This window comes from Chiloscyllium plagiosum, unplaced genomic scaffold (assembly GCF_037043375.1).
Source record: "Chiloscyllium plagiosum isolate Xiang-an unplaced genomic scaffold, Cpla_swu_hap1 HiC_scaffold_3, whole genome shotgun sequence".
Classification (NCBI taxonomy): Eukaryota; Metazoa; Chordata; class Chondrichthyes; order Orectolobiformes; family Hemiscylliidae; genus Chiloscyllium; species Chiloscyllium plagiosum.
In genome coordinates this window covers 49,696,318-49,721,008 of record NW_028270141.1, presented here as the reverse complement: position 1 = coordinate 49,721,008, position 24,691 = coordinate 49,696,318, and the positions used below count along the sequence as shown (strand labels likewise).

The following is a 24,691-nucleotide window of genomic DNA, read 5'->3' as shown; positions in this document are numbered from 1 at the left end:
CAAGGGATAGGTATATACTGTAGGGCAAGAGTTATAGCTGAGGGAAACGTAATTATGAAGCAATTCGCCAAGATTTAGGATGGAGATGGAAACTGCACCATTGAAATGTGGACCTTATTCAAGGAACAGCTACAGCGTATCCTTGATGAGCATGTACCGGTCAGGCAGGGAGGAAGTGGTCAAATAGGGGGTGCTGTGGTTCACTAAGCAAGATGAATCTCTTGTCAAGAGGAAGAAGGCTACTTAGGTTAGGATGAGATGTGAAGGCTTCAGAGTTACAAGCTAGCCAGGAAGGACCTAAAGAGAAAACTAAGAAGAGCCAGGAGGGGACAAAATGAGTCATTGGCAAACAGAATCAAGGAAAACGCTAAAGCTTTCTATAGGTATATCAGGAATAAAAGAATGACTAGAGTAAGATTAGGGCTGGAAATGTGTTGCTGGAAAAGCGCAGCAGGTCAGGCAGCATCCAGGGAACAGGAGAATCGACGTTTCGGGCATAAGCCCTTCTTCAGGAATGAGGAAAGTTTGTCCAGCAGGCTAAGATAAAAGGTAGGGAGGAGGGACTTGGGGTAGGGGCGTCGGAAATGTGATAGGTGGAAAGAGGTCAAGGTGAGGGTGATAGGTCAGACTGGGGTGGGGGCGGAGAGGTCGGGAAGAAGATTGCAGGTTAGGAAGGCGGTGCTGAATTCGATGGATTTGACTGAGACAGGGTGGGGGGAGGGGAAATGAGGAAACTGGTGAAATCCGAGTTCATCCCTTGTGGTTGGAGGGTTCCTAGATGGAAGATGAGGCGTTCTTCCTCCAACCGTCGTTTTGTTGTGGTCTGACGATGGAGGAGTCCAAAGACCTGCATATCCTTGGTGGAGTGGGAGGTGGAATTGAAATGTTGAGCTACAGGGTGGTTGGGTTGGTTGGTCCGGGTGTCCCAGAGGTGTTCTCTGAAACGCTCCGCAAGTAGCCGGCCGGTCTCCCCAATATAGAGGAGGCCACATCGGGTGCAGAGGATGCAATAGATGATGTGTGTGGAGGTGCAGGTGAATCTGTGGCGGATATGGAAGTTTCCTTTGGGGCCTTGGAGGGAGGTGAGGGGGGAGGTGTGGGCGCAAGTCTTGCACCTCCTGCGGTTGCAGGGGAAGGTGCCGGGAGTGGAGGTTGGGTTGGTGGGGAGTGTGGATCTGACGAGGGAGTCATGGAGGGAGTGGTCTTTACGGTAGGGCCAATCAAGGACAGTAGTGGGAGGTTGTACGTGAAGTCCAAGGAGATAGGGGAAGCGCAAAATGAATATTTTTCATCGGTATTCATACTGGAAAAAGAAAATGTTGTCAAGGAGAATACGGAGTTACAGGCTACGAAACTAGACGGGACTGAGGTTCACATGGAGAAGGTTTTAGCAATTCTGGAAAGTGTGAAAATGTTCCCTGGGCCCGATGGGATTTACCCTAGGATTCTCTGGGAAGCCAGGGAGGAGAATGCAGAGCCTTTGGCTTTGATCTTTATGTCGTCATCGAATACATGAATAATGCCAGAAGACTGAAGGATAGCAAATGTTGTCCCCTTTTTCAAGTAGTAGAGGTGAGACAACCATGATAATTACAGACCAGCGAGCCTTACTTTGGTTATGGGTAAAGTGTTGGAAAAGGTTATAACTGGTAGGGTTTATAATCATCTAGAAAGGAATAAGTTGATTAGGGATAGGCAACACGATTTTGTGAAGGTTAGGTCATGCCTCACAAACCTGATTCAAGCTCTTTGAGAAAGCAACCGAACAGGTGGATGAGGGTAAAACGGTTGATGTGGTGTACGTGGATTTCAGTCAGCCATTTGATTAGGTTCCCCATGGCACGCTATTGCACAAAATACGGAGGCATGGGATTGAGGGTAATTTAGAGGTTTGGATCAGAAATTGGCTAGATCAAAGAAAAGGGTGTTGGTTGATAGGAAATGGAGTTCCTGGAGCTCAGGTACTAGAGGTGTATCACAAGGATCTGTCTTGGGTCTACTGCTGTTTGCCATTTTTATACACTACCTGGGTGAGGGCGTAGAAGGATGGGTTGGCAAATTTGTGAATGAGACGAGGATCGGTGGAGTTGTGGGCAGTGCCGAAGAATGTTGCAGGTGACAATGGGGGGTTGGGGGAGGAAAGAGAGATGAGAGGTAAGGGACACGGGTGTGGGGAACAGAGATTGGGGGGAGAAGTGAAGGTAGGGGGGAGAAGTGTGGAGGAAAAGAGAGAGAGAGGGGGAAACGGTGCACATAGAGGGGACAAGGGGGGAGAGACACAGAGTGAAAGACAGTAAGAGAGAGAGATGGGGAGGAGAGAGAAATAGGTAGAAGAAAGAGAAAGATGGGTGGGGGTGGGAAGAGGGAGAGGGGAGAGAGAGAGAGAAAGAGTGAGAAAAGGGGTGAGAGAGAGAAGGGGTGAGAGGGAGGTGAGCAACAGAGTGAGGATGGGGGCAACAGAGTGAGGGTGGAGAGAATGGATAGGTGGGAAGGAAGATGGACAGGTAGGACAGTGTTGAGTTGGAGGGTTCGATCTTGGAAGAGGTGGTGGGGGGAGGAGGGGAGATGAAGAAACTGGTGAAATCGATGTTGATGCCATATGGTTGACCTGTCCATCTTCCTTCACACCTATCCACTCGATCCCCCTCCCAACCTATCACTCCTCTCCCCGGACCCCCCCCCCCACCTGCATCCACTTATCGCCTTCCCATACTATATTTGGTTGAGATTTCAAGAAGGTCACTGGCCCATGTGCTTAGCTTGATTTGATGTTGAAAAAGATATGAATACCAATAAGTAATTAAGAATTAAAACTGAAGTTAAAATGGAATGGTCAAACTCTGTTTGGAGAGTGGTTCTCCCGAGAACAGAAAAGAAGCATAACTACCCTTTCCATCTTTTTGGTGTTAGCTCTCTTGGATCAGGTAAAGTCTGCAATGTCACTGTATCTGCAAAAGTGTAGAATTATTTGCTTCTTTCATTGGCCAAACATTCAGCATCTTCATTGAATGACATCATTCATCTGGTACCATTTTATGCCCAATAGCCTGTAGTTTTGTGTCATATTCACTCAAAATTGGTTTCACACTTACACATTGAATATTTGAACCAATAAGATTGGAAGTCAAGTTTACAGATTTGATCTCAAACCAGGGATGAACTAGAGTATGCCAAAGCAGTGATGTCTTTTGACCAGTATTCTAGAGGTCTAGAAAAATATACCAGATATGACAATTATGAAATATAAACACAGTTTTTAAAAAAACTGGAACCAAAATTGCAGCGCGAGTAATGGTGATGTTAAAAGACCACTGGATTGTCAAAAATGCAAATCATTTGCTTCAGCATTGTACTTTGGTAAAGGAGACTCTTCACTATTATCCAGTCTGGTTTCTGTGTTACTCCAGGAGCATAGCAACATAGTTTCTCACTTCTAACCACCATGCAATGGTCTAGCAACCCACATTGTTGTATTCAAGAAAATGCTTACTCCAGTGAGCAGAACTGTCCATGTCCGTAGGCAGCTATGGCAATTGCTTTCCAAAAATTTCATCCAGCAATTCTTTACAGAGCATAAATACATTGTATGACACTATAATTTCACCATTTGTTTAAAAAGAACTGTTCTGCAAACGACTTGATCTAACCTGTTTAATGCAGTAAAAAAATTCAGAATAACTTGTTTACTAGGAATTTGCACATGAGGGCAGTTCACTATATTATAGTCCCTTCTCACATTATGCCATATGCCTACAAGTCACTAGAATCAAAAACAGTTATCCAATGATAGGTTTAAATTTCCTCTTGGATTTTATAGTAAACAATAAACCAGCGCACTTTTAAAAATTGGTCTTCAAATTGCTGAGTGCCGTTAGTATTCTTAAACTGCACTTGCTTTGCTTCCATAATTAATAACATTAGCCTCAATGCTGACTTGTAATTTAGTGTTATCGCCTGATCAATATTTCCTAAGGTGAGCAGCCACTCAGACTCTACACATGTTGGTTGGCATGCTGACTTTTGCTTGCAGAACTAACTGCCATGTATGGAGCTCAAAAGTCTATGCAGCAGAAGCAGAAATTAGAGAATCTTGCTCCTAGTTAACCTGGACATTTGTTTTCAAAGTGAGATTAGAAGAGTTATAAATAATATATTTTATTTTGCATTTTGAAGTAGTAGCATTTAAGTTTTGGTCTGTATGAATCAGAGGTTTAATTTCTGCAGCCATGATTTTTTTAAAATCAGAACAAGAGGGGTAATTCCTGGAATTCAAGTGTTTGTAGTGGAAAGGTTTTATGAATGAATAAAGTAAACATTGAATAGCATTAGGCTGTTTTACGTTAGATGGATCAGAAATGAACTTTTCTTGTTTTGGGGAAAACATCCATAGCTTGGAAAGCCTTTTGCTTGTAGTTCACAAAACTTCTGATTGAAAGTGGATGTGTAAAAGTTCCTCTTCAGAGAAAGGACTTAGTTCAGAAATTTAGTAAATAGGTTACCTCTGTGTAAGGGTTACAGGTTGAAAGTTCAGCACCAGAAGTGTTTAATAGGACCCTAAAGGGATTATTCAAAGTTGAGAAAGACCAAGCTCAGCAATGTGAATACTCAAGGAGGTGACAAACAAATCCGGAAGTCTGGGAATTGAAAGGAACGATTAAGTCTAACCCTATAGACATGGCAGACAAATTTAATTAGAGTCAGAGGCCTACAGAATAGAAAAAGGCCTTTCAGCCAATCAAATTTGTGGCAGTCAAAACTAGGACACAACTATTCTAATTCCATTTCCCTACACATAGCCCATAGCCTTGTATATCCTGTATTTCAACAGCAAGTCTAATTACTTCTTAAACACGGAGGGTTTCCACCTTTACCACCCTTTCAGGTAGCAAGTTCCAGATTCCGACTACTCTTTGGATGAAAAAGATTCACCTCACATCTCCTGTAAACCTCCTGTCCCTTATGTTACATGATTGTTTTGTCATGGCTACCTATCTATGCAGCCTGATAATTTTATACATCTCAATCATGTCTTCCTTCAGTCTCCTCTGCTCCGAGGAAAACAATCCCAAACTATCGAATCTCTCTTCAAAACTAAAACTCCCCAGCCCAGGCACTATCCTGGCAAATCTCCCCTATACTCTCTACAGTGCTATCACACACCTCCTATATTATGGCTTGAAGACTACACACACGACTCTAGCTGTGACCTGACCAACAGCTTATACAGTTCCAACATAACCTCCCTGCTCTTAAACTCTATGCCTCAACTAATAAAGACCAAGTATCCTAAAACCACTTTTATTAAATTTAAGTTGCCATATTGGATTACTGTGAAGAGGTGGTGTTGGGACAGATAGAATAGTGTATTTTTACTGTGGGTTTCAAAATCTTTCAAATGGTATGACATGCAAATAGTTGGGTCTATTCTATTTTGTTTTACAAACTTATGCTTCATTTTTGAAACCAGATCTACAGCATTGCGTGCTTGTGTTTCAGTGAAAGATCACCTCATTAAATGTAAAAATATAGTCTATCCATCCAGATTGGAATCTGGCCGGTCCAGTAATAGCATCAGCTGCGATCAAAACAGTAATAAACTCAGTAGATTTTGTGTATTAGTGCTCATGTCACAGCTTTTGTGATGCAAGAGTATATTAAGAAGTTCAGATGTAGAAGCCAGTGTATCCTATCCAATTTGCCATCCAGCATAATTATCCAAATTCCAAAGCTTGAGCAGTGATTCATAAATCCACCCTTCTAAAGGTTTATATACTAGCGAACTGTTAAAGGAGATATCAACTAATACATGATCCATGGAACCCACTATTCTTAACATTTTAGACAATTACATTCCAGCCTAGACCATTCAACTCCATTTTCAAAGCATACCTTAGTTCCTGAAGCTTTTATCTTGTCCACATAATCCCAAACCATCTGGGGAGGAATCCTACCTCCGACTTGTATGGTATCTGGTAAATCCTTTCGCAAAGGAAGATGTTATAGTGTATTAATTAAACAACGTATAAAGGATACAGTAAAGTTCAAATTTATTTATTCTCTACGGCCCTGTAGTCCCCTTTTGTTCCTACATTTCTCTCTTCCAGAAATTACAATATTCCCCTAGAACAGAGCTTCCTAAACTGTGAGCTGCAAGTTTGATGGGGTCATTGGTCAAAAGCTTGGGGTCATGAGCTGTGGTACAGCTTTGGTTTCCTTGGAGCTCCTCCTAAGTGCTGAAAGCTGTGTTGATCCTTTAACTTTTCACAGCTCTTTTAATAGTGTGTGTAGGCTAGCAGGCCAATTAGAGTCATAGAGATGTACAGTACGGAAACAGACCCTTTGATCCAACCTGTCCATGCCGACCAGATATCCCAACCCAATCTAGCCCCACCCACCAGCACCCGGCCTATATCCCTCCAAACCCCTCCTATTAATATACCAATCCAAAAGTCCTTTAAATGTTGCAACTGTACCAACCTCCACCACTTCCCCTGGCAGCCCACTCCACACACGCACCCCCCCCCCCACCCCCCCTCCAAGGTCTCTTTTATATCCTCCTCTCACCCCAAACCCATGCCCTCCAGCTCCGGACCCCCCCCACCCCAGGGAAAAGACTTTGTCTATTTATCCTATCCATGCCCCTCATAATTCTTGAGGCTTGATTACTGTCTTGAAAAATCTCCACGAAAAGGAGATGCTTTTTGCTTAAAATACTGTATTAAACAGTATCGCTGCCAACATCACAGGTTTTGCCTCCTTCCTCCATAATCCTTGGTGTCACTGGTCCCTCAACACCTCCCCTACCCTCCCACTGATTCCACAACTGTAACAGATTCACCCCATCAGAGCAATTTTCAAATGCCAAAATGGGTCCACGTCTTCATAAATTGGAGATGAAAAGGATCAGCTTTAGCTATAATGACCCCCAACCCCTCCAAACAGTCTTCATCATTGGAACTCTCAAATGGCCTAACAGTGAGGCACATATGGACAAATGCCACCTCTCACCTGCACTTCAGCAATAGATTATCACCTTCTAAACAGCAAAAACTGATGAAAAATGCAATGACTATAGCTTTGCTGTAACAAGTTGTATCTACTATTCATCATTCTGAAGGTAAAATTTAACTTGAGTTTTCATTTTATAATTACAAAACTGAAAGCCATTTCAATAAATGTTGGACAAAACAAAACAATAAATTTGGACAAAGCAACGCAATGGTTTGTGAACAATGAATATGCACATACTTTGAAATATTGCAAAACAACATGTTAACTGTAATTGTAAAATTAAAATGACACAAGATGAGAACAGTACCTCTGTTAAGTGTTCAGCTGAGCCAGAGACAGGATAAGCTTTGGTAACAAACTTTGCTACACTGGGCATGTTGATAAATCCCTTCCAGAGAGAATCTAATCGAGCTAGAAACCTTGATTCATCTTCTGTGATATCATATGCATCTGACCTGAATATAAAACAAAATAAAAACCAAAAAATTACTTCTCTAAAACTAGTCTTACTTCTACATTAAAGCAAATATCAAGTTATAGTTTCTCATGTGGCATGCTCTTCTGAACAACAATTATGCATATATTGAGAATAGTACAGTGTAATCTCAAATAGATGTTTCTACCTTGTCACAGAGGAAGTTGCTAGCTGTGGTGATTCAGGTCTCTCTTCCATTGTTGCATCTAAGGAGAGAATGCTGGAAGCAGAGGAAAGAGCATCGGCCAAAAAAGCCATTTCAGCATCAACATCTGACTGACGTCGCATGACACTTGTTGCCACTTTGGCTTTTGGCAGAGGCAGTTCCTCGGTGGGTGGAGCCATTCGACCTGAAAATAAAATCGTATTATAATGAACCCCAATGCAATTCATACTGTTTTTAAATGATTTGGATGAGAATATAGGAGGCATGATTAGTAGGTTTGTAGATGACACCAAAATTGGTGGTATAGTGGACATTGAAGAAGTTTATCTAAGATTACAAAGAGATCTTGATCAATTGGGTCAATGGAAGCTGAGGAGTGGCAGATGGAGTTTAATTTGGATAAATGTGAGGTATTACATTTTGGCAAAACAAACAAGGGCAGGACTTATCACTTATTGGTAGGGTTCCGGTAGTGTTGCAGAATAGAGACACTTAGGGGCTCAGATACATCATTCCTTGAAATTTGCATCACAGGATGGTTAAGATGGCATTTAGCACACATGGCTGCATTGCTCAAACCTTTAAGTACAGGAGTTGGGACATCGTGTTGAGATTGTACAGGATGTTGGTGATGTCTCTTCCGGAGTACTGTGTGAATGTCTGGTCGCCCTAGTGTAGGAAGGACATTATTAAATTGGAGAAGGTTTAGAAAAGTTTTACCAAGATGCTGCCAGGAAGAGAGGGTTTGAGTTATAAAAATAGGCTAGATAGGCTGGGACTTTTCTCACTGCAGCATATGAGGTTGAAGGGTGACCTTCTCGAGGTTTATAAAATCATGAGGGGAATAGATAAAGTGAATAGCAGGGGCCTTTTCCCCAGGGTGGGAGAGTTCAAAACTGGGGGGCATATTTTTAAGGTGAGAGGAGAAAGTTTCAAGAAGGGGGCAACTTTTTTTTAAACACAGGGAGCAGTACATGTGAGGAATGAACTGCCAGAGGAAGTAATAGATGTAGGTACAGTTACAACATTTAAAAAGACATTTAGACAAGTAAATGAATTGGAAAGGTTTAGAGGGATATGGGCCAAATGCAGGCAAGTGGGACGAGATAATTTTGAGAACATAGTCAGCATGGGCTATTTGGACCGAAGGGTCTGTTTCAATGCTGCATGACTCTAAGTCAAGGAACGCGCAAGGTCAGACACACTGATAGCTTAAACTTAAAGTTGTTAATTTTGCCAGGAGCTGAAGTGCCTTAAAAGCTAAACAATTTTGTAATACAGTTTCCAATGTTTAAAACTATAAGAAACTGGAGCAGGAATATGCCATATGGCCCACTGAGGCTGTTCCACCATTTATCAGGATCACAGCTAATCTAAAATTCCTCATGTTAACTCTCATCACAACCCATGATTCCCCTGCTGATCAAAATTTATCTCAGCTTTAAAGACTCAGCACCAAGGATCCCTCCCTCCACCATACCTCCGCATACCCCCAGGCTCTATGTTACAAGGAGCTCTAAAGATTCTCAATCCTCAAAAGAAATTCCTCCTCTGTTCAGTCTTAAATTAGTACCCATTATTCTGAAACTACGCCCTCTCGGCTGAGACTCTCCCATGAGGAGAAACATCCTCTCAGCATGTATCATGTCCAGATCTTTAAGAATCCCATATATTTTGATCAGAGCTTCATCCATTCTTCTAAACTCGAGCACAGTCCGAACATGGTTAGCATTTGCTCATAAGATAACCTCTCCAACCAGGGATCATTCCAATGAACCTCCTCTGAATTGCCTCAAACTTTCTTGAAACTTTCTCCTCTCACCTTAATGCCCTTAAATAAGGGAATTGAAACTGCTCTAAGTACTCCAGATGTGGTCTCAGCAATAGCTTATACAATTGCAGTAAGACTTCCCTAATCATACTGAAACTTCCTTGAATAAAGAGGCAACATTCCATTAACCTTCCTAATTACCTGCTACATCCGTGCGCTAGCTTTCTGTGCTTCATGCACAAGTGACCCCACTCCCTTTGTGTTGCAGCTTTCTGCAGTTTTTCTTCACTTAAATAATGCTGTTCTTTTGTTCTCCTGTCCAAAATTAACTTCATATTTTTCCACATTATGTCCCATCTGCTTTTTGCCCATTTACTTAACCTGTCAATATCACTCTATATATGAACTTACTTGCAGTTGCCCTTTCACCTATTTTTGTGTCATCTGCCAATCTGGCTATAGTTCATTCACTTCTTTCCTCCAAGTCATTCATAAATATATAGTGTTACAATCAGTCACTGTCCCAGTACTGGTTGCCAACCTGAAAAGGACCCCATATCTCCAATCACTGCTTCCTACTCAATATCCAATACTTTATCAATGCCACTACCTCTAATATATGACTTGACCTTTTGTGAAGTACTTTGTCAAATACCTTCTGGAAGTCTAAATACAACACATCTACTGATTCGTCTCTATTCACTCCGGTGGAGATTTCCTAAAAAATAATCATTCAGACTCCATTTTCCTTTCATTAAACTAAGTTGACTCTGCTTGATTACATTATGATTTTTCAAATGACCACCCCCTACCCCAACCCCATGCTGTCATCGTTCTATGATATAATTAATTTTAAAATAAATTTGCCATTACAATATCTTTTCCAGTCATATATGTATGTTATAGGTATCTTCTAATCAACTTGTTGAACACCTCTGGAGCAGGTGGAATTGTAATCTGAGCCATCTAGCTCAAATGGAGGAACACAACTATTGCACTACAAGAACTCTTCTTTTCCACACATAACCCTAAATCAATTTGCATGTCCATTACCTGTGCAAATTTTGCAATTCAAGTCAAAGAGGTGTTTCTTGTGCTGACAAGTAGTGTCCTCTGTCATATCTGTTGATGTTTCTTCTTCAGTCTCTTCCCATTTCTCAACTACAGATTTTGGCTCGATAGGTTTTAGTTCAGCCCCCTAATAGAGATCACAATGAAAATTTCCACTTTATTTGAAAATATGGATCATGCATCCGTTCTTTATGCACTAGGTTATAGGTTCAATTAAAAAAAAATGAATAGTTTATTTAAATATATTTGGTTAAAATCTAATTGAAAATATAATTTCCTTTAAATTGTTCAATAAATTCAAAACAGATGCGGAGGACAGATTCCAATGAAGACATTGTTCATAAAATTGTCAATAACTGAGCACAAAGAAAAAAAAAATTAGCTTACAAAAGTGAAAAATCATAACCACTTGTGGAATGAAGACAGGTTTTATGAAATGATGCCATGATACAAGATTAAAGTGTTTCACATGGTTTTCCATCCATTAATTTTAATGGATAGACAATAGGACAGGGTGACCTCCATGCTTAAATTATAACCATAAAGCGTTAGTAAAATCTGGATACTTTATCCAGGCTAACATGTTTCTTTATCTACTTATATTACTGCTGTAAACGCTGGAATTAATCTATGTCATAAGATGCTTTAGCAACAGAAAACTTGGCTGTAACACAATGGTCAAATGCAAATAAATTAGTCAATACACATGAAACAGCCAAGGTATTTACTATATCTGATTTTACATAAAATATTAACGATCTTCCCAAAGTATTTTACTTGATCATGTTTTTCATTTACCTCTGTAATTACTGTCTCAGATTCCTTTATTGGTGCTTCACTTTCAATTTCTATTTCTCCTTTGTGAGTTATTTTCGTAATTGGTCGTCTTTCAACCTCCCTTTGTTCCTTTTCTATCATTTCAATCATCTGTGCGTAAAACAAGAATATTTCCTTTACACATGAAAATGAAAAGGAAAGCTTATGAATACATAATCTGTCAACCTACATGCTATCCAAATGAATTTTATTAACATTAAATGAGATTGCCCTACTGTGAAACAATTAGACAAGGATGACATTTTTAAAGTGCATCCAGGAAAATCTTTTGTGTCAGTGTCCTCACCCTAGGGAATGAAGCTGGTCAAGCCATTAAAGTTTCTGTGGGCAAGCATTTATGTTATAGTGGCTATACATTTCAAAGTCATTATAGAAAGGGATAAGGACGCTGCAGAAGTGCCAAAATTGGGGAAAGTTGAATTTCAATATTATTAGACAGAATGTGGCAAACTGACTGGAAGCAACTACTTGCAGGTAAGTTTACATTTGGGAAGTGGGAGACTTTTAAAAATTGCACAATTAGAATTCAGGGCCAGCATGTTGCTCTAAAATGAAGGACAAGGGCAGCAAGTTTAGGGAACCCTGGATGTGAAGGGATAGCCACAGTTTTTTTAAAGAAAAAGAACGACGGTTATGTCAGGTGCAACACATTAAAAACAGGGAAGGCTCTTCAGATGTATAGAACATGCAGGGGGTTTGTGACGATGTTATTACTTTAACAAGGTTATTTTGTCCTTGGGATTTCTTTTGAGGCTGTAAAGGCAGAGGGGCCAAAATGTCTGGGAAGGGCCTAGTTTAACAATGGCAGTTGAATGGTCTGTTCAGGTTTTTTATAATTTTTTGTTAGTTGTAACAGTGAGAAGCTGGTACAGTCCATAGAAAGGTCCCATGCTTCAGCAGATGATTCTTAACTGACCTCTTTCTCTGAAATTTCTCCTGCCTGTAAGAACCTGCATTTTGAATTTTGCCAAGGGGTGTGTTTGTTTTTTTTAAAATTCGTGCATGGGTTGAAGACGCCACTGGCTAGGCCAGCATTTATTGCCCACCCCTAACTGCCCAGAGGGCAATTAAGAGTCAACCATATTGCTCTGGTCTGCAGTCATACGTAGGACAGACAAGATAAGGATTCTTCCCTAAAGATATTAGTGAACCAGGTGGGTTTTTCCAACAATCGACAATAGATTCATGGTCAGCATTAGACTCCTAATTCCAGATTTTCGTTGAATTCAAATTCTACCATCTGCCATGGCAGGATTCGAACCCGGGTCCCCAGAACATGACCTGGGTCTCTGGATTAACAGTCCAGTGATAATACCACTAGGCCATCGCCTTCCCACTGCATCAGCTGCATCACACCTGAAATATCCATTGCACATCTGTCTTTAAAATAAGTAGTTAGGGTCGAGGCTATCTTCTTGAAATATTTTGAGGGGGTCTGGCTTAGTTCATAATAGGTTGCTTAAAAAGTAAATTAGGAGGGCACAGAGGAGACACAAATTATCTTTGGCATACAGAATTTAGGAAAATTCCAAGGAATTTTCAAAGAACATTAAAGTAAGAGAATTACTAGGGAAAGAATGGAATCTATTATATACTAAAGGGACAATCTGCGCATGAATCCATTTGACATGGGTGAGGTCTTAAATGATTATTTCTAAATGGCATTCACAGAAGAAAGACATTGCAGCCAGGAATTTCAGTTGGGATGGTAAGGTTCTAGAACATGTTAACATTAATAAGGAGGCAATGTGTTTTAGGAGGCAAGAAGGTACATAAATCCCCAGGACCTGATGTGATGCATCCCAGGTTGCTATGGGGGGCATGGCAGTGATTGAGTCTTGACAGAAATGCTTAGTAGTTTCCTGGCCACAGGTGAAGTGCCAGATGACTGGAGATAACAAATATGCCTCCTTTTATAAGAGCAGCAGGAATCAGCCAGTTACTACAGATCAGTTAGTTTGATATCAGTAATAGGGAAATTATTGGAAAAAAATCTGAGGGACAGGATTAATCTGTACTCGAAAAGGCAGGGATTGATCACGGATAGTCAGCATTAATTTTATAAGAGAAAGATCCTGCCTGGCTAATTTAGCTGAGTGACTACATATATTGACAAAGGTAGTGCGGTTTATGTGATTTACATGGATTTTGACAAGGTTCTAAGTGGAAAACTGGTCCAAAAGGTAGAGGCTCATTGAATACATGGCAAGTTGGCAACTGGGATAAAGTATGATGGTGGACAATTGTCTTAGAGATTAGAAGCCTGTGATCAACGGTGTTCCACAGGGATCGATTCTGGAACCCTTGTTGGTTGCATATATGCATGTTAATGACTTGAATGTGAATGCAGAACGTATAATTAGTAAGTTTACAGATGACACAAAATTAGTGGTGTTGTTTACAATCAGGAGGATGGTCTCAGACTACAGTCAGATACTGATCAGCTGGTTAAGCAGAGCGATGGAATAGGGAATTTAGTAAGTGCGAGGTGATGCGTTTTGGAGGCATAACAAAGGAAGGATATATACAATGAATGTTAGGTCCCTAGGGAGTGCTGAGGAACAAAGGGACCCAATTCCACAGATCGCTGAAGTATCAGCAAAGGTAGACAGGGTGGTGAAGGAGGCACACAGGATTCTTGCATTCATTAGCCATGGCACAGAATATAGGAGCTGAAAATGTGTTGCTGGAAAAGCGCAGCAGGTCAGGCAGCATCCAAGGAGCAGGAGAGTCGACGTTTCAAGAAGGAGAGTCGATGTTTCGGGCATGAGCCCTCCTGCTCCTTGGATGCTGCCTGACCTGCTGCGCTTTTCCAGCAACACATTTTCAGCTCTGATCTCCAGCATCTGCAGTCCTCACTTTCTCACAGAATATAGGAGCAAGGAAGTCTTGTTACAAGTGATTTTAACATTGGTTAGGCCATAGATGGAATATTTGTGTAGTTCTAGACGCCACACAATCAGAAGAATGCAACTGCATTCGAAAGGAGACTCACGGTGGGCGGCACGGTGGCACAGTGGTTAGCACTGCTGCCTCACAGCGCCAGAGACCCGGGTTCAATTCCCGCCTCAGGCGACTGACTGTGTGGAGTGTGCACGTTCTCCCCGTGTCTGTGTGGGTTTCCTCCGGGTGCTCCGGTTTCCTCCCACCATCCAAAGATGTGCAGGGTCAGGTGAATTGGCCATACTAAATTGCCTGTAGTGTTAGGTAAGGGGTAAATGTAGGGGTATGGGTGGGTTTCGCTTCGGCGGGTCGGTGTGGACTTGTTGGGCCGAAGGGCCTGTTTCCACACTGTAATCTAATCTAATCTAATCACAAGGGTGTTGCCTGGGATAAAAAGTCTCAGTTTTGAGGAGAGATTGGGTTTTTTTCGTTGCAGTAGAGGATGCTGAGGAGGAATTGGATGGAAAGATACAAAATTATATGAGGCATAGAGAGGGTAAATCATAAGAAAGTTTTCCCTATGGCAGACATGTCTAAGACCAGTGGACACAAGTTTAAGGTAAGGATTAATTTAGTGGAGATCAGAGAAAGACTTTTTCATCCACAAGGTGGTAGAAATATGAAACGTGCTACCTGAGAGGGTAGTGGAGGCATGTACTTCCACAAAATTTAAGCAGCACCTGGATGAGCACTTAAAATGTCAGGACATAGTAAGCTATGGATGGAGTGCAGGGTTTAGTGTAGGTTGCCGTTTGTTGGTCGGCATAGACATAGTAGGTCGAAGGACTTATTTCTCGGCTGTACACCTCTCTATGACTCTAGGAGATAACAGGTACAGAAATTAATGCAAATTATTCCTAGAAAGGGAATATGCATCAAAATAAACAACCACCAAAACAGATCTTACATGTCTATTCTCTCTTTGTCTCCATGCCGCTAATTCCTTGGATGCCAGTTCTTCTGGACTCATACGAATTAAATGATCAGGTACAATGTCACCCTTTAAGACTCGCTTGAATAAGACCTGAAATATTCAATAGTTTTCAGATAAAAGTTCTAGCCTATATTTAATATAAAATTACTTTTTTTGCACAGTAAAGAAGTGTACTTAAATCACATGAATGATTAAATGAAGAAATTGAATTATTGACCATTCAAAGTAAGAGGCCTAATCTTCCAGTCCAGATTGTCAAAGACTGGACATCTGACAGAAAATATAATCAGGAGCATATGACAGGCCTGACATGAAGGGACATTGAATATCTCATGGACAATTCCCTTTCTCCTCAGGATTCTTTGTGAAACAGCTTTGTAATAGTTACCTGAGCAGGAAATCTTAGACCAAAATCCTGTCTAACTAGACAAACAAAAGCCCCATTTTAAGTACATTTCAACAACAGTTAGGGGTTAGAAGCAGTGCAGAAAGATAACAGAGATCTATCAAAGATTTAAAGAAATAGATTAAAGAAAGTAAAGCACATTATAGAAAATAGGATAATACTTTACCAATTTAACTCCTGCCTGAAGGAGGTCACAGAGCAAGTGTCCAATATTAAGAAAAACACAAAAAAAATTTTAGAGCTGTTTCTGTGTAAATTATGTAAGAAACTCAGGGCTGCTATTACTGGAAGAATTTCGAGCTACTGAAGGAGTCCAGAAGGTGGCTACAGGACGGATTCATAAAATTTAGTGTCCTTTACGAGGAAAGACTATCCAGTCTAGTATCTATACTCTGGAAAAGAAAGGATTCGGAGATGCCGGTGTTGGACTGGGGTGTACAAAGTTAAAAATACAAGAAAATAAAAACCTGGTGTTGTGTGATTTTTAACTGGAAAAGGGTGCAAGGAACGTTGTTAACACATTTTTAAAAATTCTTGAATGCATTCTCATAGGAGAATGTGGATCCAAGTGTTTTCTAATATTGAGTTCTTTGATATATTTTAAATATTAACAGCATGTAAACAGAGGACCTGTTCTATCACTAATGAGTGTTAAACACAACAGACAGCAAAATCAGTTGGTCTTAGCATACCTCTTCCTATTGCTTACAGAAACACAATTTGAATGGCTCTTAGGTAGCTCACTGACATTTTTACAGCCTCCAACAGAGTTAAAGCAGATTAATGACTTTATTTCTGGGTGTTTTCATGTAAATTTATAAGGATTGGAGAGTTTGAGCTATAGGTAGAGACTGAATAGGCTGGGGCTGCTTTCCCTGGAGCATCGGAGACTGACGGGGTGACCTTGTAGAGGTTTATAAAATTTTGAGGGGCATGGATAGAGAAAATAGACAAGGTCTTTTCCCTGGGTTGAGGGAGTCCAGAACTAGAGGGCATAGGTTTAGGGTGAAAGGGGAAAGATTTAAAAGGGAGAATAAATTTTCCTTGATTATGAAATTTTATTTTTCCTGAAATAAGTTGTTTTAATTATGCACATATTGTATTTGTAAGCTTTGCATTACATTTTTATTTTCTTGTATTTGACTATGCTTCAAGTTTTTTATTTTAATAATTTTCCTAACCAACTTCAGAGAAATTATTACAATCCTTTGGAGCAGGTGGGACTTGAACCCAGGCTTCCTGGTCCAGGGCTAGGGATATTGCCACATGAGGCCTCCAGCATCACTGCTCTAAATTATCATTTTTTTAAAAAAATTAACCTTTTTTTAAAAAACATCAGCCACTGCTGCTCTAAATTAGATTTTATTATTGTTGGTGCATCTATCTAATTAGAAGTTATCCTGATGATTAATTATTTAAAATTGATGAAAGGAACATGACCTAAACTTGATTGGCATTAGAGTCATAGAGATGTACAGCACGGAAACAGACCCTTTGGTCCAACTCATCCATGCCAACCAGATATCCCAACTCAATCTAGTCCCACCTGGCAGCATCTGGCCCATATCCCTCAATACCCTTCCTATTCATATATCCATCCGGATGCCTTTTAAATGTTGCAATTGTACGAGCCTCCACCACTTCCTCTGGCAGCTCATTCCATACATGTACCACCCTCTGTGTGAAAATGTTGCTCCTTAGGTCTCTTTTATATCTTTCCCCTCTCACCCTCCAGTTCTGGACTCTCCCACCCCCGGCAAAAGACTTTGCCTATTTATCCTATCCATGCCCCTCATAATTTTGTAAACGTCTATAAAGTCACCCCTCAGCCTCCGACGCTCCAGGGAAAACTGCCCCAGTCTATTCAACCTCTCCCCATAGCTCAAATCCTCCAACCCTGGCAACATCCTTGTTAATCTTTTCTGAACCCTTTCAAGTTTCACAACATCCTTTTGATAGGAACGAGCCCAGAATTACATGCAATGTTCCAACAGCGGCCTAACCAATGTCCTGTACAGCTACATGCCCTCCCAACTACAGTACTGAATACTCTGACCAATAAAGGAAAGCATAACAAACACCTTCTTCACTATCCTATTTACCTGCGACTCCACTTTCAAGGAGCTATGAACCTGCACTCCAAGGTGTCTTTGTTCAGCAACATTCCCTAGGACCTTACCATTAAGTGTATAAGTCCTGCTAAGATTTGCTTTCCCAAAATGCAGCAGCTCACATTTATCTAAATTAAACTCCATCTGCCACTTCTCAGCCCATTGGCCCATCTGATCAAGATCCCGTTGTAATCTGAGGTAACCCTCTTCACTGTCCACTAACCTCCAATTTGGCTGTCATCTGCAAACTTACATAACTATATCTCTTATGCTCACATTGAAATCATTTATATAAATGATGAAAAGTAGTCGATCCTTGTGGCACTCCACTGGTCACAGGCATCCAGTCTGAACAACAACCCTCCACCACCACCCTCTGTCTTCTACCTTTGAGCCAGTTCTGTATCCAAATGGCTAGTTCTCCCTGTATTCCATAAGATCTAACCTTGTTAATCAGTCTCCCATGGGGAACCTTGTTGAATGCCTTACTGAAGTCCATATAATCACATCTACCGCTCTGCCCTCATCAATCCTCTTTGTTACTTCTTAAAAAACTCAATCAAGTTTGTGAGACATTATTTCCCACGCACAAAGCCATGTTGACTATCCCTAATCAGTCCTTGCCTTTCCAAATACATATAATCCTGGCCCTCAGGATTCCCTCCAACAATTTGCCCATCACCAATGTCAGGCTCACCTGGCTTGTCCTTATCACCCTTCTTAAACAGTGGCACCACGTTAGCCAACCTCCAGTCTTCTGGCATCTCACATGTGACGATCGACGATACAAATATCTCATCACTTCCCTAGCTTCCCACAGAGTTCTACGGTAGACCTGATCAGGTCTGGGGATTTATTCATTTTTATGCGTTTCAAGACATCCACCACTTCCTCCTCTGTAATATGGACATTTTTCAAGATGTCACCATCTATTTCCCTACATTCTACATCTTCCATGTCCTTTTCCACAGTAAATACTGATGCAAAATACTCGATTAATATCTCCCCCATCTCCTGCGGCTCCACACAAAGGCTGCTTTGCTGATCTTTGAGGGGCCCTATTCTCTCCCTAGTTACCCTTTTGCCCTTAATCTATTTGTAAAAACCCTTTGGATTCTCCTTAACTCTATTTGCCAAAGCTATCTCACATCCCCTTTTTGCCCTCTTGATTTCCCTCTTAAGTATACTCCTATTCCCTTTATATTCTAAGGATTCATTTGATCTATCCTGTCTAAATGTGACACATGCTTCCTTCTTTTTCTTAACCAAACCCTCAATTTCTTTAGTCATCCAGCATTCACTATACCTAGCAGCCTTTTTCTTTCACCCTAACTGGAATATACCGTCTCTGGACTCCCATTATCTCAATTCTGAAGGCTTCACATTTTCCAGCCGCCCCTTTACCTGCAAACATCTGCCCCCAATCGGCTTTTGAAAGTTCTTGCCTAATACCGTCAAAATTGGCCTTTCTCCAATTTAGAAATTCAACTGGTAGATCTAGTATATCCTTTTCCATCACTATTTTAGAACTAATAGAATTATGGTCGCTGGACCCAAAGTGCTCCCCCACTGACACCTCAGTCATTTGCCCTGCCTTATTTCCCAAGAGAAGGTCAAGTTTTGTACCTTCTTTAGTAGGTACACCTACATACTGAATCAAAAAAAATTCTTGTACACACTTAAATTCTTCTCCATCTAAATCCTGAACACTATGGCAGTCTCAGTCTACATTTGGCAAATTAAAATCCCCGAGCATAACCACCCTATTATACTTATACCACCCTATTATACTAGTATATTTATAGATAACTGAGATCTTCTTACAAATTTGTTTCTCAATTTCCCCCTGCGTAGTAGGGGGTCTACAATACAATCCCAATAAGGTGATCATCCCTTTCTTATTTCTCAGTTTCACCCAAATAACTTCCCTGGATGTATTTTCGGGAATATCCTCCCTCAGAATTTTGTAATGCTATCTCTTATCAAAAACGCTACTCCCCCTCCTCTCTTGCCTGCCTTTCTGTCCTTCCTGTAGCATTTGTATCCTGAAGAATTATATTTGCAGATACATTCTATTTCGCTCAAAAAATGCACACCCTGTAGGCAGTCAATATAGACAGTCAATCCATATGATATTTTGTAAATTTCACTTTGGAAATAGAACCAGTCTGAGTCAAGACTGGGATACAGACTCTGACCTCACACTTTGAATGCATTGCCTGAGCTGATACGTCACTTTTTTAAAAAATAATACACTAAGTTATTTTGAGAATATGACTTAACAGTAGTTCGTTAATGAACTACATATTAATGAACCAAAACCTGTAACCCATGATAAAAAATGGAAGACTTAACAACAATCTAAGTTTATTAAATATATCATTTTACTTGCATGACACTGTAATCTTGTGCGATAAATTCTGTGTCTTATGGTCTTGCTTCACAACCACCTGAAGGAGCAGTGCCCAAAAGTTAGTGCTTCCAAATAAACCTGTTGGACTATAATTTGGTGTTGTGTGATTTCTACCTTTGTCCAACCCAGTCCAACACCGGCACCTCCACATCAGTGCTTCTCAAAGATTGCCGTGACACAGAGTGCTGTGCTAAACCAGCATGATAGCAAACAGTGTCGAATTCTAGGGTCGACGATCTACAATCGCACCCACATCCAAGCATGCTTTTTAAGCGATAGCCAGAGGTATCAATAAAAACGTCAAGTGCTAGCATTCTTCCACTCCAGAACTGCACACTGAGCCTCCCTCAAACCCACATTTTGAAAGCTAATTAGAGGTCACTCTCTTTGACTTTAGAAATCATCCTGAGAAACCTAACCTTCCACATTTACCCAAAAATGCATTCTCTTTATGCTCAACCTCTGCAACCAACAATAAACAAGAGTCTGTCGAGTAATTCTAAGCTGTATTTTGGAATCAGCAGACCAAAACTACCAGTAAGACAGCATCAACATCTGTGCAATTTTTCATAATTTTCTGTAAAGAAAATCCCTTGAAATATTGGTAATTCTAAGTTAAAAACAATTAAAGAAAAAGGCTTAACTATTCACTTCTGATAAGAAATAAAACTGATCACAATGTAAGTTCACACTATATACAAAATATGATCTTGGAGCTGGGATACTTCATGCACATTAAAGTGTAGCTAAAAACTGGATATCAAGATATAGGGAAAGCATGTACCATTACACTTGATACTTGCCAACTGAACTGTAATCAAAGAAACCTACAAGTACAAACCACGGTGAGGGAATGCTGGGGAGGGGGGTTGGTGGTGGTGGTGGTGTCAAGAAAGCAAACAGTGACTTGAAACATTGTGTTTCACACTTGACAGCTGCTGCCACATCTGCTGAGATTTTATAGCTCTTTCTGTTCTTATTTCAGATTTCCAGCATCTGCACTATTTTGCTTTATTAAAGAAAAACAAGCTTGCATTTATAGAATGCTTTTCACAGGAGATCCTAACACCAATTTATAGCCACCCATGTACTTTTGAAATATAATCACTGTGGTCAATTTGAAAATGTAAGAGCAAACTTGCACATAATAACAAGATAATTTATTTCAGTGGTAAGGAAAAAATATTGACCACATAACAAGATATAAGCACCTTGCCCTCCTTCAAAATAGTGCCACAGGATTGTTCACATTCACCTGAGGGTCTCAGTTTAAAATCTCATTCAAACGATGGCATCCCCAAAAATGCCACATTCTCTCAGTATTTAACAGGAGTATAAACCTGCGAAGTAACTGTGCGATCTTCTAAGTCTGGGGTAAATGTGCTACTAACTGAAACATGGCTGACACTGCAGAAGAAATGGAAATAGAATTTGTTCACTGACCCAGGAGGGGCATGTGCAGGCATAAGACTGAGGAAAGAATGTGCCTTGAATGGAATAACATAAGTGATCTGTTACAAGAATACAAGACAGTTAATTGTATGGTAACAGTATCAAAATCTGGAAAAAATGAAGTTGCATGACTTGGTCAACGGGAAAGAGGATTTCAGACTGGTCATTGGGAAAGAAAATTTCAAATGGGTTCAAAGCAAATTTAGGATTGGTAGCAGAAAGATAATTTTTATAATGGATAATCAACAAGTGGGATGGACTTTCAAACACAGTAACTGGGCAATCATCTAATAATTGAATTAATTTCACAGTAAGTCACTTTTAAGGTCTATGTGGATGAATGACTAAGGATGAAATAGCATCCAATATTATCTTGTGAAAATGATGAGTTTAATATTAGCATTAGTCAATAAGCACATTGCACCTGATAAATAACTTACTCTATATTTCACACGATATCTGCCAACACAAACTGAAACAAAATATATTTCCTCTGTTTAAGACATTGTAAGATAGGAAACAGAAAAATAAAACTGACATGAATCCAAACACCTAAAGTCAACTTTGAAGAACTCGATTCCATAATATTAATCTTACAAACAAGTGCTCAAAATTCAGCATAAAGCAACTTTCTCTTTCAATTTTTCTTTGGAATAATTGCTATTTACATACTTGATTTTTTGGATCTTTGAGGTTAAACATCAAACTTCGGTATTTGCTTTTATATTTAGTATCAGTGTCTCCATAAAAAGAAAATAGTTTTCTTTCAATCCTGGCTGCAACCTTTGTTGCTCGCTCCTCTGGAACTTTCAAATCCGATTCTGAGAGCCTGAACAAAAGTAAAATGTGTTTCTTTGTTAATATAGCCATAATTATAAAGTTAGCAATGGGCAATATTGTATTTCTTATGAGACCTAACATGGAGAATCATAGAATCAAACAGCACTGTTGGCTGCTCAACCCATTGTGTCAAAGAGCTATCTAATTTAATTCCATTCCCCGATCTTCCAGCATTGCCCACCCTTCCCCCTTTAATCCCTTCAATTTATTTTAAAAGTTGTTGAATTGACATTCACCAATTTTTTCAGCAGTGCAATCCACGTGCAACAACCCTCGACATGTTGTTTTCTTCCTGTGACCTTGAGTTCTTTCAAATGGAAACATTTCTCTTGATTTATTCTATCAAGACTTTTCATTGAACACCTCCAACAAAATTCTCTTTAATCCCGCTCATTCGTTCTCTCTCAACATAACTCTTGCAAGCCTGGTACCATTCCAATTAAATTTATGGTCACTGTATATTAATTGAATATTAATAATGCTTGGTTGATAGGCAGTAACTGGAGATTAATTTAATCTTCAAGAGAAAGAAGCAATCAAACTGTCAGTGTCAGATGAAGTGGTGTTTGTAAGATAGATATTCTACAAATTGCAGTACAAAGAAGTCTGTAACGATTGGGTTTCAGCTCTATCCCTCATTACCCGATTTTGTGAAAAATGCTGCATGTAGCCTTCCTTAATATTTTGACATCATTCCTGAAGTTTGGCACCCAAGATTGGACACAATACTTGAGTTGAGGTCTAACCAGAATTTTTAAATAATGAGCACAAATTCCATTGCTTCTGTACACTGTACTACTATATCTAAAACCAGGAAACACACATAACTGCACCAGATTTATCAAGAAATGTTAATCACATATTAAGAGCAAGCTCCAGATTTCAATGCTGACAGATTACAATCAAGAGTTCCGTCAGGAATGCAGAATACACTTTAAAATCTGGCAAGTCCTTGTAGTGCAGGATAACGGGCAATGCAAACCATGCTCCTTTTTTCACAGTAGTCAGGTGCCATATTGTGAGATTAAAACCACTTGGATCATAGACAGCCACTTTGACAGCTCCTGGAAAAGGGTTATGTAGTATGATAAATGTAATGGTAGGGTGTCAGGTAAATAGGACATCAAAACACAAGTTAGGAGGGGTCCAGGTAAGTGATTGTGTCTTTAGCGTAGGCTAGGGGAAGGCCATCCCCGGGAGAGAAGCAGATGTCAGGTCCTAGGGAGAGGGAGAGGTGCCCGTTTCAGTAGGACTGGGGTTGTTGGGACTCTTGGGAGAGATGGTGTCAGTTCCAGGGACCCAGGAGAGGAAGGGACTTTAAGCTGGAAGGGGAGGGGTTTAAAATTCCAAGTAGTCTAACGGCCAATGGGAAACAAAGCAGCAGGTTAACCTCAATGGAGGTGGATTTAACTGTGTGGTAAAGTATTGGAAAAAAAATGAACAGAAAGGAAAACTCAGGGGAGGGTATTAAAGCCTCCAGAACACAAAATAGGTCAGTGTGTTTGGAAAGGGTTAGGAATCAAACGTCAAGTACACCGGATAAAGGAATGACAATGAGAATAAGAAAGGTAAATTCAGGATTGAAGGCGTCATATTTCATATAGTGTGTGCATTCAGAGAAGGTAAATGAGCTTGTGGCGCAGACTGAAATTGACAGTATGATGTGGTGGGCATCACAGAGTGGCTGCAAGGGATCAGGATTGGGAGCTAAATATCCAAGGATATACACCCTATCAAAAAGATAAGCAGGTGGGCAGAGGCGGTATGGCTGCCTTATCAGTAAGAAAAAAAATAAATTAATAACAAGACATGACTTAGGATCAGATGATGTAGAATCTGTGTGGAACTGCAAAGGTAACAAAACCATAATGGAAGTTATGTGCAAACCTCCAAACAGTAGTCAGGACGTGGGGTGCAAGATACACTAGTAGATTGAAAAGGTGTGTAAGAAAAGCAAGGTTACAGTGATCATGGGGGATTTCAATATGCAGGTGGACTGGGAAAATCAGGTGGGCAGTAGATTGCAAGAAATAAATTTGTGGAATGTTTACAAAATGGCTTTTTGCAGCAGCTCATGATGGAGCCAATGAGGGAACAGGCAATTCTAGTTTTAGTAATGTACAATGAGGCAGACTTGATAAGGGAGCTTAAGATGAAGAAACCCTGAGGAGGCAGTGACCATAATATTTTAGAATTTACCCTGAATTGACTGGGAAGACAAGCCTAGCTGGAAAGACAGTGGAACAGCAATGGCAGGAGTT

General features: G+C 40.3%; 1 protein-coding gene across 1 annotated transcript in view; it reads right to left on the bottom strand.

Annotated features, from left to right (window-relative positions):
- phf3 (PHD finger protein 3) overlaps window positions 1–24,691 on the bottom strand; it is a 160,984-nt gene that overhangs the window by 21,540 nt on the left and 114,753 nt on the right. The window contains exons 10-16 of the mRNA XM_043681528.2: window positions 22,263–22,419; window positions 15,182–15,298; window positions 11,293–11,421; window positions 10,477–10,621; window positions 7,635–7,836; window positions 7,319–7,466; window positions 5,890–5,979 (exon numbers count right to left, since the gene is read on the bottom strand). Coding sequence (XP_043537463.2) covers window positions 5,890–5,979; window positions 7,319–7,466; window positions 7,635–7,836; window positions 10,477–10,621; window positions 11,293–11,421; window positions 15,182–15,298; window positions 22,263–22,419 — 988 coding nt within the window. The remainder of the gene's footprint in view (window positions 1–5,889; window positions 5,980–7,318; window positions 7,467–7,634; window positions 7,837–10,476; window positions 10,622–11,292; window positions 11,422–15,181; window positions 15,299–22,262; window positions 22,420–24,691) is intronic.